The 18843-nt window shown below is 45.3% G+C and overlaps 1 protein-coding gene across 3 annotated transcripts in view; it reads right to left on the reverse strand.

The window, feature by feature from the left end:
* LOC146199670 (adenylate cyclase type 5-like) overlaps positions 1 to 18843 on the reverse strand; it is a 238128-nt gene that overhangs the window by 119530 nt on the left and 99755 nt on the right. For all 3 annotated transcript variants that reach the window (XM_084595179.1, XM_084595176.1, XM_084595178.1), the window contains exon 2: positions 6894 to 6954. In XM_084595179.1, the coding sequence (XP_084451305.1) occupies positions 6894 to 6943 (50 nt within the window). In that variant the 5' untranslated portion in view covers positions 6944 to 6954. The remainder of the gene's footprint in view (positions 1 to 6893; positions 6955 to 18843) is intronic.

The following is an 18843-nucleotide window of genomic DNA, read 5'->3' on the forward strand; positions in this document are numbered from 1 at the left end:
CGGAGCAGTTCTTAACGAGCGCCTCGATTAAAGGTGGCTCTGTTTGGCAACAAGACGAGAGTACGAGGAGAGATATACGCTGCGAGACGTATATGTTGTTGCACTTTGCATACCTGCAACTTTTTCTGCTTTCATTGAACCTAAACTACTCGCTTCGTTTATGTACGAGGCGGCCAAGGGAATGAGAGGAGACCTCCCGCCTAATGAAGTGGCTTCTCTAAGTGATTCCGAACGAAAGGCTAAAGAAGCCTCCGCACAACCAACCCGTACCACACATCGCTGCTAACGATCGCGAAAACAGACAGCGCTGGTGTCTCAATTCGTCTATGAAATGCTAACATGACCTCAGTTCAGTTCAGGCGTTCAGTCGTGTCCGACTCTTCGTGACCCTATGGACCATGTCACGCCACGCTTTCCGGTCTCTCACTATCTTCTTAACATCACATAGCTTCATCTGCAATGCCTCGAGAATGCCATCTAACCATCGCGTTCGCTGCCTACCCCTTCTCCGGCAACCCTCAACCTTTCCCAACACCAAATCTTTCTCCAGCGACTCCTCTCTTCTCATCAGATGACCAAAGTAGCTGAGCTTTAACTTTAGAATTTGACCCTCCAATGAGCAGTCAGGGTTTATGGTCGACAATATTGACTGATTTGATCTTCTGGCAGTCCAAGGAACTCTCAAGAGTCTTCGCCAGCACCACAATTCAAACGCGTCAATTCTTCGGCGGTCAGCCTTTTTCACAGTCCAACTCTCGCATCCATACATCACAACTGGAAAGACCATAGCACGGGTTATACGGATCTTGGTTGGCAGACTAATGTCTCTGCTCTTTACTAGGCGGTCAAGGCTAACCATTGCTCTCTTTCCCAGAAGCAGGCGTCTCATAATTTCATGGCTGCAGTCTCCTTCCGAGGTAATCTTGGCGCCCAAGAACAGAAAATCTGTCACAGCTTCCACTTCTTGTCCATTGATGCTCCAGGACTTGATAGGGCAAGACGCCATGATCTTCGTCTTTTTAATGTTCAGCTTAAGCCCAAACTTCTCACTCTCTTCTTGTACGCGCATCAGAAGTCTCTTGAGTTCCACTTCACTTTTTGCCATTAAAGTGGTATCATCCGCATATCTAAGGTTGTTGATACGCTTTCCAGCAATCTTCACTCCAGCTGAAGACTCGTCCAGACCGGCCTTCCTCATGATGCACTCTGCATATAGGTTAAATAGGCAGGGCGACAGTATGCAGCCTTGCCTCACTCCTTTCTCAATCGGAAACCAATCAGTAAGACCATGCCCAGTTCTGACTGTGGCCTCTTGTCCTTCATAGAGGTTCCTGAGGAGACAGATGAGGTGAATTGGAACTCCCATCTCTTGGAGAGCTTGCCACAATCTGCTGTGATCTACGCAGTCAAACGCTTTCGCATAATCAATAAAGCAGAAGTAAATGAGTTTCTGGAAAACTCTTGCTTTTTCCATGATCCAGCGAAGGTTGGCAATTTGGTCTCTAGTTCCTCTGCCCTTGCGAAACCCAGCTTGCACGTCCGGAAGCTCCCGATCCACATACTGCTGCAGCCTACCTTGCAGGATTTTTAACATCACCTTGCTAGCATGCGAAATAAGCGCGATCGTGCGGTAGTTGGAACAATCTTTGGCACTGCCTTTCTTTGGAATGGGGATGTAAACTGACCTCCTCCAATCCTGTGGCCACTGCAGGGTTGTCCAAATCTTTTGACATAATGTATGCAGTGTGTTAACAGCGTCGTGGTTGAGGTTTTGAAGCAACTCAGCTGGAATACCATCAATTCCGCTAGCTTTGTTCTTAGCAAGGCTGGCTAAGGCCCATTCAACTTCACTCTTCAGGATGCCCGGCTCGACATCAGTAATCACAACCGTCCTATGTTGGGTTTGCACATCCGGGTCCTTCTTGTACAGTTCTTCTGTGTATTCCTGCCACCTCTTCTTTATCTCTGAGGCTTCAGTGAGGTCCTTGCCTCGTTTGTCCTTTATCACGCCCAGCTTAGCACAGAAGCTTCCTTTGATATCTTTGATTGTCTTATACAGAGCTCTTGTGTTCCTTAATTGGCTGTTGTCCTCAACTGCTTGACACTGTATGTTCAGGAAGGCATTCTTATCTCTCCTTGCTATTTTCTGAAAATCCGCATTGAGAACCTTGTATCTTTCTCTTTCCCCCATACCTTTTGCCATCCTCCTTTCCTCAGCTATTTGCAAAGCCTCTTCAGATAACCAGTTTGCTTTTTTGCATTTCTTTTGCTTTGGAACTACCTTAGTAGCAACTTCTTGTATTATATTACGAACATCAGTCCACATCTCTTCGGGCTCTTTGTCTTCTAGATCTAGTTCTTGAAATCGATTCCTCCCTTCCACAGCATATTCTAATGGAATCTGATCCAGATCATACCTGAAAGGCCTTCTAGTTTTCTGCGTTTTCCTCAATCGAAGCTTAATTTTGGCAACAACAAGCTGATGATCGGTGCCACAATCGTCCCCAGGCCTTGTTTTTACTGCTTGTATAGCGCTTCTCCATCTCTGCCGGCAAATAATATAATCGATCTGATTCCTGTACAGACCGTCCGGTGAAATCCATGTGTACAGGCGCCTCTTGTGCTGTTGAAAATGAGTATTCGCTATGGTCAGGTTGTTTTCTTGACAGAACTCTACTAGCCTCTGCCCAGCTTCATTTGGCTCACCAAGACCGAACTTGCCTGTAATTCCGGATATTTCTTCACTCCCGACCTTAGCATTCCAGTCTCCTATGAGAAAAACGACGTCTGATGATGGGGTGCGGTCTAAAAGGCATTGTAGGTCCGCATAAAATCTCTCAACGTCAGCTTCTTCAGCAGCAGTGGTCGGTGCATAGACTAGGATAACTGTTATGTTGAAAGGGTGACCTTGAATCCGAAGTGAAATCATTCGGTCGTTTTTGGGGTTGTACCCTAGCACTGCTTTGCCCATTCTTCTGTTTACTATGAGAGCGACCCCATTCCTTCTCTTGGATTCGTGCCCACAATAAAAGACATAATGGTCGCCGGAGTTAAATTCTCCCATTCCGGTCCACTTGAGCTCGCTGATACCCAAGATATCAATGTTCAATCTGTCCATTTCTCGCTTGACGATATCCAGTTTACCTTGCGTCATAGATCTTACATTCCATGTTGCTATGTGATATATCTCCTTGCAACATCGGACTTTCCGGTCGCTTCCCGACACACCCACAACTGAGCGTCCTTTTGGCTTTAGCCCAGCCGCTTCATTCGTCCTGGAGCTACTAGGAATCGCCCTTTGTTCATCCCCAGTAACATGTGGGACGCCTTCCAACCTGGGGGGCTCATCTTCCGGCGCCATATCGATAATGGTATTGTGACTGGCCATAGGGTTCTCTTGGCAGGAAATACTGGAGTGGGTTGCCATTACCTTCTCCAGTGAATCCCATTTTGTCAGAACTCTCTGCCGTGACCTGTCTATCTTGGGTGGCCCTACACAGCAGAGCTCACGACTTCATCGAGTTTCGCAAGCCCCTCCGCCACGACAAGCACCTGGATACAGCTAAACTATCTAAAAAGTAATTTTCAGCAGTTGCTCTATAAGTGGTAAAAGAACGATGAAAAGTTCAGCGCTATTCCTATAAGACGAAGATAACCCCTTAGGCATTGTAACTGACGGTCGCGTACATACCGTGCAATCACATGAACAACCCGAGGATCCAATATGAGATCAAGGTAGAAGTTCGACATGCTCCAAATTCGAACGCAGGAAATTTGAGAGACAGCTAAGCTCCACTCTTCAGGGTATGAAGCGACGGCGTTGATGGCTCCGGTTGCCGGCTCCCGGCTCCCGGCTCGCATACGTGAATTTTGCTCGTTGTTTAATTCTCAATTTTTTAATGCGTGCCTCTATTACCCGCACATCCCGATCGGCATTCTGGCGTAAAGTACACAATTATATGAAAAGCCACATAGTATAGAGATAAACAACCGCTTTATACGATGCATACGGCCCGTACGAAAATGCCGGCACATCGCCGGGGTGGTGCAATGGTAAGACGCCCGACTACTATGCCGGAGTACCCGGGTTCGAACCCGACCTCGGCGGTTGCGTTTCTGCCTAGGGACATTGTGTATAACGGAGTTCAAAGTTGATTGAGGAATGAATTGTGATCTCACCCATCTTAAAGGCAAAAAAGCCCGAGTTGGCAGCGGCTACCATCTCGGCCATGTCACGTGGTCTCGTGGCGTCACACACAACCCGCTTACCAATCAGCGCACGACAATGGCTTCTGCCGAGTACCACCTGCCGGGGCTGTGCCTGTGATTTTTCGCTCACAACGCCCACGCCGAGAACGCCGACGTCGGATTTTCTTCAAGTCCGCATTAAAAGAAGGAAGTACGCATTCCTCCTATTCGCACAGCCTGTAAATGGTAGCTCTCCGTTCTTGTCCAGCAAGTCCCAGGGGTTGAGCCCCATTCGGACAAAAAAGCACGCTGGGCCACTCGGCTTTTCAGCTAACGCCGAAGCATCACGCAATTTTGGATAGCACCGTGTTACAAAAACAGGCACGTAAAGCCTAGAAGTCACACCAACTATATAAGTACCAGTGCTCGTGATCGTAATGTCAATCGACATCGTCCTTCTGGACACAAATTTCGCACAGTTACCTCGGTGTTTAACTTGCCTTTGGCGCTTCGTGAGCAAATATTTTGTGGTGATACCCTGTAGCTCTGCTGATAAAAAAGTTCAAGTTCGCCTCCGTGGAAATTCTCCGTTATACACGCTTTTCTTCGCACTGCTCCATTAACTCCGCTGGCGTTCCGCGAACGGACAACACTCGCAAGAAAAGATTTGTTTTCTTTTTTCTTCCTGGTTAGTTTGCGAAAGCTTGCGTGAAATGGTTTGTTTCCAGCTGTATGCTTGAATGTATATCTATTTGTATGACCGTAAGAATGCTTGTGTCACTGTAAGCAAGGACGTCTTCCGCGTCAGCGTTTTCTCGAAGCGCAGTGCGTCATCACGTGCTTCCCACCAGCCCTTCTCTGATTCCAGTTGGTGCACCAGAAGGGAGGGAATCGCCGGCCTTGAGGCCGCACGCTCGTGCCGGGAGGCGTCCCCCGGAGACAAGCGGCGAGGGCGAGTGGGCAGCTGTGACGTAACCGGCGAAGGTCAAGTGTAGCGTCATATTTTCTCGCCTCGGACGTGTAAGTGCAATTGTGCACAACAGCGACCTTTCCCCGGTGTGTTAATCGTTTATGGCGGCCAGGAGAGCATGTTATATGCGGCACTGTTACGGAAGAAAAAGAGGCAAACTGTTTGACTCCGTCTACAAACGTAGTACTGTAGTGCGAAAGCGTCCATATCTCAAGTGTACATCCACACTTAAGGACTTTCCGCCTTGATTTGGAGGTGGGCCACCCAAAATTTGGAGGGGGGACAAGTAAGAGTTCAATGTGGCTCAGCTCAGCTTTCGCAACGTTTCTTTCCGGGCTAGTTGAGCTCGTGCTTTCGAAGTGGAATACGTCTAGCGCAACACATAAGGAGGACCAGACTGGTCTGATCTGGTCCTGTCTGGTTACCCTTTTGTGTTGCGCTAGAAGTATTCTACTTTGAAAGCTCAGTTCTCGCATCTAAAATTTGAAATCTGCAGATTCACATTTGAGTGTGGGCCGAACTCATCAGTCAAACCGTTTCTCATATTTAACGCATCGTAAGAGGGCAATGCGATAGCGGTGCGTTTGGATCCGCTGCGCAAGGACGGAAGTCGATAGAGACTATTACATGCAGTGTATAGACTGTGAGAGTGATAATAAAACACGCGGAACGTTCTGTTGCAGCACCAAGGGTAGAAAATTTAACGCTGCTGAGAAAGTTTTAACCTGACAAGGAATGCAAGAAAAAACTGGCAGGTTACTGGTATCAAGATTTGGTGAATGCACATGTAGGTTTTGTTGCGTTTTGTCGAACAATGGGAATAAATAAATAAATAAATAAATAAATAAATAAATAAATAAATAAATAAATAAATAAATAAATAAATAAATAAGCTTTAATCGGCTGCGCCGATATCTACGAAGTTACCCAGGAAAGCCGCAACATTCCTTGCTGAAGTTCACCCAAGACTTCGCAGCTAACGCCGCAGCTGATCTATATATATATATATATATTTTTTTTTTCGTGACGAGAATGGCTACTCGTCACGCATACGTCAATGCGTTTAGCACATGATAGCACCTGGCGTAGTGCAGCTTTTGCTTCAAGAAATAACAAATAAAATAACGACAGCTGCGGAATTTCGTACTCGATTCCTACGACAAAATCCTGCATTAAAATCCCCCCCCCCCACCCCGAAGTTTTTTGTTTGTTTGTTTAGTCTGACTTCTGTTATCTTAGGCTGTTGCAATACAGGCTTCACACTCCACCCGCATTTCGCGGCTTTGGCCATGAAGTAGAGTTTTCGCATTAAAAGAAATGACTCCCGTGTTTTTTTGAAGCCGACGCGAGCCAGTATGGTTGTCCCTGGCAAGAAAACTTTGCAAGACGCCATCGCTCTGTAACAAATTGATCGGGGCGTCACCTTGCTAACCAGCCGCATACAAATTGACCGTGCGCTTCTTTCTCACATTTTACACACCTGTAGGTATTTTAGGTAACTGGCGTGCAAGCTTTTGGTGAGATTTTTTTTTTTCGCATTTTCTGTGGTGTGCGCATATGTTTCTATGTCAGTATTCAGCGGCAAGCAGCTCGCACTTCGTGCTACCAACTCTGTACCCCCCCCCTCGTTTTCTTAATAAAATTATCTACGCGGGAAACATTACTATATGATTTCCTTTTTTTTTTGTAATCTATTGGGCGTCAGTCAAAAAAAAAAAGAATCTGGCAAACTTACCGTAACTCGATCGCTTCATTCTTCATGGTTTTCCGAGTGCCAGGTGTCATCTAGACATAACCTGAAACAAGAACAAAAACAACGAAAAATGTATTGTGTGATTCGGTGACCACGTGCTATTCAGTTTTGTGTGTCGTCTCAAAAGCAATGCTAAAAAAAAAAAGAAAAATCCGATTATTACGATAATAGTAGCGAATGCGAAATTCTGGCGACATGCTGAGGTAGAAAATTTAAGAGACATGCATCTATATATGTGCCGCTAGCTTAAGGGAGGTTATGAGGGGCAATATATAGCTCAGCATACTCTGTAACACCCCTCGTAACCACCCTTAAGCTAACATTCAATAGTTCCCCACTTCTTGATTGTTATAAAGGAGGCGCTGGCATGGCACTGTCGGAACCACCGCCGTGGTTTCGTACGTCTACCTCGGCTCGATGGGCGCTTGCGTAACATGGGCGAGTTTCTCTTATACCCGAAAACATTTCACAGTGGACAATTTGTGCATTGCTTAAGCTCCGCATTTAAGGACATGACGCGATTGCGGCGATGGTTTCTATACTGCGGCTCGCCTTACGGATTAACGCTCGCTTTCAAGCACTAGCTTTGCTGCTTGCTTGTTCATTATTCCGTTCAGTTGTGCCCCTATTATTTAACCCGTACTCGCCTCACGCATCATCTCAAACATACATTGCATACAGTCGACAGCTACCGCCTTAGTCCGAATGTCCCTGCGCTGCATTGGGCCTGCGTGATCTGTGGGTTCGTGTACGATTCCAATCTCACTTCCCACGTGGTAGAGGTTGAGAGCGTGGCTGACAACTCGTGTAGCCATTCATACTAGCCCCGTCAATGCAATCCATGTGACCTGCCAAGCCTCACATGTCCCAGGCATGCTCGTAATTGTGTTGTGTCGAGTTTCTTGGCACATAGGCAACTAAGGCCATCATGCGCCAAACACAAGGTTGCTGAGCTTCTTTTATGAGTGAAAGTGAAAAGTGTTTAGGTAATTACAGCTTATTCAGGATCACTTATTCCTTAAGGAAACTAAAAACAGATGGAATTTCAACAAGTGGGTTGCCTCCTAACAGTAATCAGGGGTGATGTGTTGTGTTCATTGTAGAATAGAGCAAAATATGTTTTGAAGCGGGAGTTTCACTGCGCCAGCCAGCTCGACCCTTCAGCGTCAATGTCGGTAGGTGTCGGTAGGGTCCGCGGCAGGCGGTAACTGACAGCTGACATGACCGCGAACTTACTTACTTTGTCTGAAGTTACGTTTGGTCGGAGCTGCCAACTCGGCCTCTTCTTTCATATGGGAGGGTGATATCAAACCCAGCCTTCTAGGACCCTTGCATTCACGTTACTCTTACGATACGCAGCGATTTTCATGCTGCTTGGTTAAAGCAGGGCCTCATATGGAGGCTGGTAGACTAGCCTACGTTAACGAGTCATGCGCTCAAAGGCGGGGATTAAGTGTCCCCATAATAGAGGGTTTCCAAAGTACGTTTGGCAACCGTGAGTGGCATGCTGATGCTTAATGAGTAATGCTTTACATGATACAAGTGACTCTTGTAAAGCCGATTAGGACTGCAAACGAACGGTCGCATACACGCGTATACCTTGATTCCGTGCGCGTCTACGACGGTGCGCTGGCTGCAGGAGGGCACGCAACAACATGCTGGCGTCATTCCGAATAGAGCTTGGAGCTAACAGCGACTGCTGTGATGTTAAAAAATGAAACAATCGCTTGTGCGCATTTCAATGCATTTTTCAGTGCATGCACGGGTTCTACGAAGGCGCGCGCTGACAGCGTACTCGATGGGAGGCGCGGGCGGACTGAACAAAACATGGCCGCCGAGCACAGTTTCTGTTTCTTTCACTAGATGGCGCTAACTTTTGTAAAGCCTCTATTCTGCCACAGGCGTCGCCAGGCAAAAGAAGCTTTCGCTTCCATTCAAGTTCAACCAGAGCTAAACCATACCTAGTTTTTTTTTATTAACTATTCAAGTTTTGTACACGAGATCAAAATGTGGTTCACGGTGAGATCACCTGTACATTTTTCGCACAAAGGCTTTTGCCCTTTTGTCCGCAAAAAAAAAAAAAAAATTTGCGCGTGATTGTTCGTTGACACAACGCCCACTGCCGTACCCTCCTTCTCGACTTTCCTCACATACTTCACCTTTCCCTCTTGCGCCTCTGTCCTTCTCACCTTCCAGCCGCATCCCCTCCCCCACCTTTTTTGGTGGGGTGCATTTCCGTGTTCTCGCCATAACCTTCTGCTTCCAGGGTAGCCACCCGTTGCCTCTCATCCTCTCATCCTCTCTTCATATTTCTTCACTGCTAAATGTGAGGAGGATATTTTCATCTCTACACTCTACCACCTGTTATCCGTGGCATATGACGTTACGCACTGCTGCTATCTCAAGTTCCAGTAATTTTACTACACTTCCTTACCGCTACCTACCATGTCTGGCAGGTGGAGTGCTACGCTTACTACGCTTGCGCCGCCGACGACTACGAGGCACAATTCATGAACGGGTGTCTTGGAGCTGCGCGCTAATAAATCGTTTATCTCAACTTTCTTCATCGGTAACATTGAATAAATTTCCCTACTCAATAAACTTCAAAAGCCAGAACAAATGGCCCCCATGTGCTGTCTTGTGCTGCCAGTAGCAATGACCTATATTTGTGCACCCTCACGTGTCACAATTGCACCATAGTTCTCAACGCACCTCGGAATACTTTTAATCATTGTTTACGTCCATGAGCAACTTGGATGTGAAGCAAAGGGATAAACGAAGACACATGAGTGATCGTGAGTGCGATAAGTTTCACCCAAAACACCCTCCCCTGATGTTACATGGTACAGCAGAAATACCCCTAAAAATGCAGCATTTTGGGGACATCTGAAGGGCTTAGCACCCAAGGTAAAAAAGTTACTACTTAGGGTAAACATGGATAGGCTAACTGGCAAGAAAGATGCTGTTACGAAGAAAATGGTTATGAATAGCAATAGTTGCTTTGATGCGTTGACGTGACATGCCCCATATGAGCAAAAAGAAATATTTAGCTAATCTGTTAATGTAGGCAAGCTTTTGTTGAAGCCAGCTATATCGCGGCAGTGTACTGCCCGAGGCGTCAAAGCTTAACGCAATGTCATTTCTTTTTTCCTGCTTGAGTAACGAAATAGAAATAAACAGAAAAGACGAGAGACTTAAAACAAGCCGCGGCGCATAAGGTTCTAGCCTTGTAACTATTTCCTCGAAATCTCTACTCGCCCTACATGGAAATGTTATCTCGTATTTGTTTTTCTTAGAAGGGATGCGGATACGGTATTCATCATTCTCTGAACCACGGCTTCCAAATATATGGACATAAAAAAACAACAACCCGAGACTCGTAAGTTTATACCTTTGTTCGTCCTTGTCTACAGTTTCTAGTACTAACTCGGAGCGCTCATATATTAGTACTCAGTAACGTCGAACACAAAAATAAATTGGCGAATGCAGTCGTGCAGTTATCAAAGCTACGCTGACCAATAATTCGCGGCTTTCATTCGTTTTGCTATTGCTCCGTTTTGCACGCATGACTGGCGCGGAACCCGAACGTGCTTGGCAGCGTCAACCCACCACCCCGGGGATCTGAACCAGGACATGCTCATCCACGTTTCATTAAACAGACCGACATTAGCAGTCACGTACATTCGCAGCTCATTTCATACCAGAATGGGCAGTCGCGCAAATTCGCGTACTCTTTGAAACCCTTCTTTTCTTCCTGCTTCTGTTGCGGTTTCACGATGTGCGGCCAGTTTGCTAGGTCCGAGCAGTCAACAGCGGGCGGAGGAGGGGGCGGGGGAAGGGAGGGAAGAGAGTTATATGAAATAGCAGAGGGTTCTAAATGAGCAGCTGGCTAAATGACGACTCCGCACGGAGTTGCCGAGTCTTTTGAGCAGGTATCTTGCCCAGACGAGACGTGCGTATGTAAGTATATTGCCCGACTGATAAGATGAAGGAACATACTCCACGATATACTGCACTGCCGCAGTACTCTTGTACGAATTACACTGTAGGACATACTACGTCGCTACAGCACCCATGGGCAATTTACAGCACACGGCATGCTACACGACGACACTACTCAACACGAATTACACTTATTTATTTATTTATTTATTTATTTATTTATTTATTTATTTATTTATTTATTTATTTATTTATTTATTTATTTATTTATTTATTTATTTATTTATTTATTTATTTATTTATTTATTATTTATTTATTTATTTATTTATTTTATTTATTTATTTTATTTACAGGATACTGCCACGACATATACTTACTCCACCTGCTACTTCACGACATATACTACTCCACCTTAGTACTAACACGCGTATTACATTATACACGGCATACTAGGCCGCTGCAGCACTCAGAGGACGAAATACGCTACACGACATATTACGCAACTGTAATACCCATGCACGAATTACACTACACGATTTACTACGGCATACAGTACTCATACACAAATTACAGTACACAGCACTTTACACCACTACAGTGCTTTCGCGGATGCTCTCTCGCGGATGCTACTACATCACACACACCCAAACCGCATTCACACCAGAACCCCTCTAACACTCTTGTACAAACGAGATTTCGCGGCCAATGCGGATAATGACCGCTGGTACGCAGAAGGCCCTGATATCTATCAAAGGAACCGGAAATTAGCACCGCTGTATTTTACAGTATTACTTCTATTTTCCAAACTACCCCGTTACAGGAAGCTCCTAACCAAGCTTGGCATCATTTGGACTTTCCTCTGATATTTTAACTTTGTTATGAGAATCTCGAATAATTATTCCGACGGACGCCCGGCCACCGACTACTCCGGCTTTTCGGTCTATCAAGCTCCGTCCATCCTTCTGCCGTTCCCTCAGGCGTCTCATTTCTTCTTCCATGCTATGTTTATAATGCGTCGTAGAAGCGGAGAACGCAGACATTAAGTCGCGCGGCGGTACATGCAATTCAGCCACAGATTCGACTGCTGCTTCGTCGAATTATTCCCTGTAGGAATAAATATCTCCTTATCTATTCCTCATTATTTTAGCTTCTATCTCTTCCTTCCCTCTCGCGCGCGCACAAGATACGGCAACTTCCTGTTTACACCGAAACCAGGTAGAAGACATAAAGAAAAAAAAACTGCAAGGAATTTTGGCTAAATATGTAATATCCTACGAAAGCGACGTCGCATAGTGCCGCTCTTCTATCGCCTAGCTTTTTGCCGTTGTATATTAAAATAATACACACATTTGCCACTAGTTAAACCTAGTTTTATGGAGAGCTGCATCCCACACACCGTAACGGGATCGTCCACCTCACAGCTCTGTCCTCGTCTTTCTCTCTACCCTCATAGCCTGAGTTGCTTCCGCACGTTAAACCCCATAAACCATACTAAATATCTGCCCTACGGCAATGCAAGCGCCGCAGAGCGTTGCTATGCATAGCACTACTATGAGCTGTTCCGCAAGAAAGCAAGATAACATTTCGGTCGGGGTTGCAGCCTCTGGATTAGTGTTTTTTCAGTAAATGCATCTATAAGCGTGACAAGATTCTTGGCTATATATAAGAAACAGTGAAAGAGACGTATAATAGCAGCGCGACGAGAATATTACGAAGAACATGAACACAACAAACATCAGAGCCGTAGAGTGTTCTCCCAGCTGGAAAAAAAAATGACAGCCGTTCCGACAGTTGTACCGACAGTTGTAACGGTGCCGCTGTTTTCTTGGCAACAGACAGCAACTTCCTTCCACTGTCGCAGACGGCCTGGCTGCACATTAATACCTGGAATGCCAAACCTCTGACCCGCGCACCCAATCTGTAGCTGTCGAGACTCCGCTAACCTTGTCCCTTATAGCGCCGACGGCGGTTTGCCTGGCCCGTGTTGACTGCGTCTCTAGGGGCCGCCTCCTAATCGGGAGTGTTCCAAGCGTTTCCTTCCTGTCTCACGTTATCCAGCAGTGATTCAAATAACAATTGGGCCTGACGCCGCTGGTTAGATAGCGAATCAGCGCTGCTACTTTGCACCTGCATCGTAGCGGACAGACTAGATACCGTTAACCCCAGTGATAGCGCCTAATGTTACAGTGGTCTTTCTTTCTTTCTTTCTTTCTTTCTTCTTTCTTTCTTTCTTCTTTCTTTCTTTCTTTCTTTCTTTCTTTCTTTCTTTCTTTCTTCTCTTTCTTCTTTCTTTTCTTTCTTTCTTTCTTCTTTCTTCTTCTTTCTTTCTTTCTTTCTTTCTTCTTTCTTTCTTTCTTCCTTCTTTCCTTCCTTCCTTCCTTCCTTCCTTCCTTCCTTCCTTCCTTCCTTCCTTCCTTTCCTCTTCCTTTCATTCTTTCTTCTTTCTTTCTTCTTTTCTTTCTTTCTTTTCTTTCTTCTTTCTTTCTTCTTCTTTCTTTCTTTCTTTCTTTCTTTCTTTCTTTCTTTCTTTCTTTCTTTCTTTCTTCAGCCTGTATGTCTTGGAGGAAAACAGATGCATGCACTTCTCGCTGTAACGACCCAGCGTTGCGCAATCAGCTGTTACGACCTTGCTTGCTACGAAGTCGAAGGAGGAGGAGCGCGGTGGCTTAATATAGCTCACGTGTCCTATAGCAGGAGGCGGGGAGGCTGAAGCACGTGTTCAGTCACCCGTGGCAAGACTGAAGAAAAAAGGTGGAGAAATTTCTCTCCGAAGCGGTTATTAGACAAAGGTATACTTGAAGCTGCTGGGGATTTTCAAGGGCAAGTTTTAAAATTTAGTGTCGTCTTTTAACCTTGAGTCCTTGTAAATCTCAAGCAGCGAATGTATATTTGTCTAAAATGCTTAGCTAAACCAATTACAAGCACTACTTATTTATGGTTTATTAGACTTCCGTTTCCCATCAGCAATATCTCAGTGATTTAAAAAAAATAAATTAAAAGACTTATTGACGTTTTAAAAAGACCGGATATACAGAAAGACGTGGCGAACGATTAAGACTGATTGTTCGTATTGGCGCTTAAAGGTCGCCATTCGTAATGTAACTTTTCTTCGACTCTTAGCCCGCACCAGCACACTGTGGACTGACGAAAGTGTCGCTGTGCAAACCGCTGGTGTTCTATCGGTGTTAGGAAGCGTGCTTATGTTACGAGCACGGATTGCATGCGAGCGTGACGTTGTTACCTTCTGAACGCTTGTGCGCCATCACACCAGGCGGTTTTAGCGCGCCACAATGTGCGCTATATCAATGAGCTAAGACAGCCTTTGAACTTAGTTTTATTAGCTGCCGCCAATATCAATCGTATCAGCTGGATGTTAACGCTAAACGAGTACCGATGTCCCCACTTAACGACAACAAGGAAGCTATTGCTGAGCAAACGTAGCTTTATTTCCGAATGATAACGGTATGGCAGTGCAACCAGATTTGACCATTTTACAATATGCAATGACTCATCATAAAACGCCGTTCTTTTATCCCACGTGGCCCCTGCAGTGCAAGGTTAAGTCAGTGCAAATTATAACTTCCACGATATACCAGCAAGAAATGAAGCGTGCGCACTGTAGGCACCACCGCTCTCTATCAGCGCTTTTCGCGGCGTATACGTCGATATGTATCCGATGGCAAACTACTCATCCGCGCCCTCGTATTGGAATAAATGCTCTGGTAGCCAAAGCCACCCACGCGCGTACTGAATAGGATGTAAGGAAGATACGATGCCCGTACGCTGTGCGTCTCATGCACTGATGCAAATTCGTCCTTGTGGCCGCCTACGCGCGTAGCGTCTCGAGCTGGGCTGCTCCTCTTCGCTTGTGTTCGCACACCTGAGGGAGGAGATCTGCTTCGTCTTTCAAAGCGAGCCGCACTTTAAAAAGCATGACACGAAGAAAAGCGTGTACGTGTTTTAGGAGTGTTGATGCGTTTATAAGGAAGTTCCTATGAAGCTCGCACGGCACTTCAGGTGCACAAAAGTTTGATTTTATTACTTTAAACACTGACAAACTCAAGGCAGACTTTGCTCCTACATGAAAAGGTAGATCGCGTTCGCTCATGTTGCCCTAACTATAGGGTTATATCAGTCCCGTCCATATCGTGGTTCACATGTGCAAATGAGGGTTAAAAGTGTCGTGCATGTCATAAAGGTGCTTACGCATGCAGTTCGCGCGCAGTAAAATGTTTACGTGGAAGAAATGTTTCTCTTTGAAAACGCGCGCTTCTAGGTTTGCGTGGTTGTGGCATACACCCCGCACCTCCACCAAGAATATAACGAGCGTTATTGTAGGCGAGCTCGTTTACTAGAGCTAGGCCAAGATAATCGCTTGCCAGCCCGGGATCGTCCGGTTGGTGCTCGCATTTCACGCCGGGTGCGCTGTTATCTTCACACTTTTGTGGTCGCAGTTTACCCCCTACTAACATCCGTTATTTTTCCAATAAACAGAACTTGGGGGTTGGGCGCACACGAAAAATATGAATTTCGTGTGATCTAGTGTAAAATTTAATTGCGCAAGAAAAAAAAAAAACTGATCGTGTACTCATCCTACGGGAAAGGTAGGAATAGACCTTATCTGTGGGTGTGCGGAATAGCGCAAGACCAGTGAATGTTCCTCGGACACAGACGACTCTTTCTCTTATCTCTTGAAGTAAGCACTATGATGTACGGGTTTACAGCACAGCAGCGACAAAGGTAAACAGATAACGGAATGTTTTAACACGGTGAGCAACGGAACAATATATCACAACGCAGGGACTCCATAGGCAAAGCAATTAGTGCTCGCCTTGTACATTGAGCCCGCCTGTCTGGATGTCCTTTTCGCTGCGGAGAGAGCCGTTATCTGCGATAAGGAATGCCTTAAAGAGATAACGGTTACAAGGTGCAAAAAGGACGACAAAATTGCGTGGATAAAGGGAAAAATTATAAGTGAGAAGAGGGCAAAGTAAATGCGAAAGAAACAAAGTTGTTACTTGTAACCGTATTGTTGTAAGAGGAGAATAAAGGACCGCTTCTCCCACTTTGCATTCTCTTTTCATAACAAAGCCCGTGCTTTTCCGCTCAGCGGCTGCATAAGTCACTGTTCTTGTGCGCTCTTATTCGTTATGAAAGAGATTAGGCAAGGACCATTGCCCAATCAAATGTGCGCAAGACAAGACTAAAAAGGCAGAGGCCGCAAAAAACGCATGCAGCGCTCCGAGTATTATTATACAGGCAATGCCAATTATTTGTGTTCATTTCCACCAGCCCTTTCCTTTAATTTCTAGTATACCAGGCATCCCAGCTAAATGTAACCGTAGATTGTTTGAAAAACTTGTGATTCCTAGCGTTGTGAAAGGAGCTGAGTGCTGTTGAGGGTCTTTATGACCTAGTGTACAGTAATCTTAGTCCTTCAACGTTAATAATTAGTAAAAGTAATTAGCTATTTTTAATTATCGGCTTGAAGAACAAAGTAACAATGCAAAGGTTGTAGGTCGTCGAGAAAAATGAATAGCTAGGTTGTTTCTGTCAAGCTAACGTCACTTAAAAAAAAAAAAAAAAAAAAAGATTTATTTACCGAGCCGTAAGCGATAATTCGTGTGATAAAAAAAAAAAAAAAATCTTCCGAGATATGTCTTCACATAACAAAATCTGCATTTTTTCAGCAGTGCTCTCTCCGGTGAAGCTTTCTGTGCGCAGAGGGCGAGTGATTTAAACTGGGATATTTCGGTATTATAAAATCCTTCGAAATTTTAATAAACTCTAATTAAGCAGAAAAAAAAAAGACTCTGATATTGTTTGGCACAGACTTTCTCTCTTCTTTATATATATTATCTATATAATATATATTTTTTTTATCGGCGGTGCATAACACCAACTGCAAGATATTTTTTCACTACGCCAGTGAAACACACCTTTAACCCCACAACCCAAGAGATCGAGCTCTACTCAGTCGGATGTTATGAAATAAATGATTTGGTTTATGGGGTTTTACGCACCAAAGCGACTCAGTCTATGGAAGTCGCGTTATGAAATAAACGAGTCTCATTCCATAACACAATGTCAAGCAGTAGTGTACGTATTCATTCAATGTGCTGTTAAACTAGCTTTACTTTGTTAGATGAATGAAATGAGACATCTGGGGGGACAGAATGAAAATATAAGGCTCTCATTGTCTAGCTGCAAATGAGGTCGAAAGGCTGCATGCAGCCTTAGACATCTGCGCGCTCCATGTGTACACCCACATAATCATCTAATCGCTCTTGTCAACATTTCCGCGAAAATAGAGCCACGCTTTTCAAGACGTAGTACATCACTAGAAATCCGTAAACGAGGCAGAGTGAAAGTCGGAAAAAAATAAAATAACAATACTGTTTATTGCCACTTTGCAGATGATACAAATATGGTTCAGGCCACAATAAAAGCTTCACAAGACTGATAAATTTCGGCAAAAAAGGCCATGCAGCTGGTGCCTGCCACGAGAATCCTTTGGTTTGATTGAGGCGATACACTGTAGCGAAGCGCTGCTTCTTATTTTCGTTACGTACAAAAAATCTTTTTTGGAACACGAGGAGAGAACGCGAAAGCGAGCCTCAATTAATTGGAAGGATATGCGAGAGAGCTTTCGCTCAGTAATGGGTAAAGTCCGGCTGATTACCCAAACATACACGTAAATGCGATAATGCACACGGGAGCGGCAGTGAAGACATTGGCATTAAATCCATGCGGATACGTCGGGTGCTCAAGATCCGTGATCGTGATCGCAGGTCAAAGCCGCGCCCAACAAAGAGTTCTAAGAATACGTAGCACTCGCCATTTCCACGGAAAACTCTGCGAGAAAGAATCAAATACCCATTCGAAGTGGTCCTTATCTGAGACACCCACAATGTTTGCTCTAGCGGATTTATCGACATATTTTTGTCTACGGACAGGTTACGGTACATCCGATAACTCGCGTCACGACAGCTAGCTTTATGTCGCAAAAATGACGCACTATACGTGCGCGCGCGAATGGGTGTAGCAATCTATACGCAGTGCCTTGCGCTTGCCAAAAGCCACTTGCACGGAGCTCCGAATGGAATGCTCACTTCTCGGAGCACACAATTCAACAGAGATAAAACAAACAAAACGACAGAATCCTGGTTTCGTTTGAACAAGAGAGAACCGTCGCCTTCGTATGCTCGACCGGCAGTCCATGCGTCCGGGAATGCTGAAAATGCGTAACGACGCCTCTCCAAACTAGCTTTGGAATCAGATGCGTCTTCACGGCCAGAGGCGGGCAGTCTCGGCTCGGGAATTTATCACGGCAATACGGTAAACACGTTATAGAAAGAAAGGAAAAAAACTCTAGTCGCTCTCTTGAAAGATCTGAGCTAAATGAAATTCCTTAAATTATTTGTAAATTTCTTTCAGCGGGTGCACTTCAAGAGCTGGAAAACACGATAGTGTCTCAAAAAACGCAAGCGGAATGAGAGAGGAACTTTAATGGTGCATGCAGCATTATTAAAAATAAATAAAGCACTGACCGCCACGGAGTAATCATTTATTATAAGTGCTGATTGTTTCGCACTGACACCTGACAAGGAATTGTTTTGCTGAAGTCGGTGCAGTATGAAACCAGACACGAGCGTGTGCATTACACGGAACACGTGCTAGTGCGTCTCAATGCAATAAGCGATCCAAGCAAAGCACTGCGTACGTCGCCACTCATTTGAGAACGTGTTGCGGGAGCCAGTTTCGCTTCGCAAAGCGACACCTGTCTCTTCTCGGCCACGTTTTCGACCTACTACCCTGCCTCAAATGAGCTGTGGCAAATCTCCAGCTCACTCACAACTCCGAGTCAAATGGTGCAACGCCGCATGCGTTTAATGGGCTCTTGTACGCAATTTACCGATGTTCCGCAAACACTGATGCGCAGAGGCAACACGTGTTTCAACTCTCCTCTTTTTGCCCCTCCCCTCGTCT

The sequence above is a fragment of the Amblyomma maculatum genome, chromosome 2 (genome assembly GCF_055883805.1).
Source record: "Amblyomma maculatum isolate TAMU_Amacu chromosome 2, ASM5588380v1, whole genome shotgun sequence".
Classification (NCBI taxonomy): Eukaryota; Metazoa; Arthropoda; class Arachnida; order Ixodida; family Ixodidae; genus Amblyomma; species Amblyomma maculatum.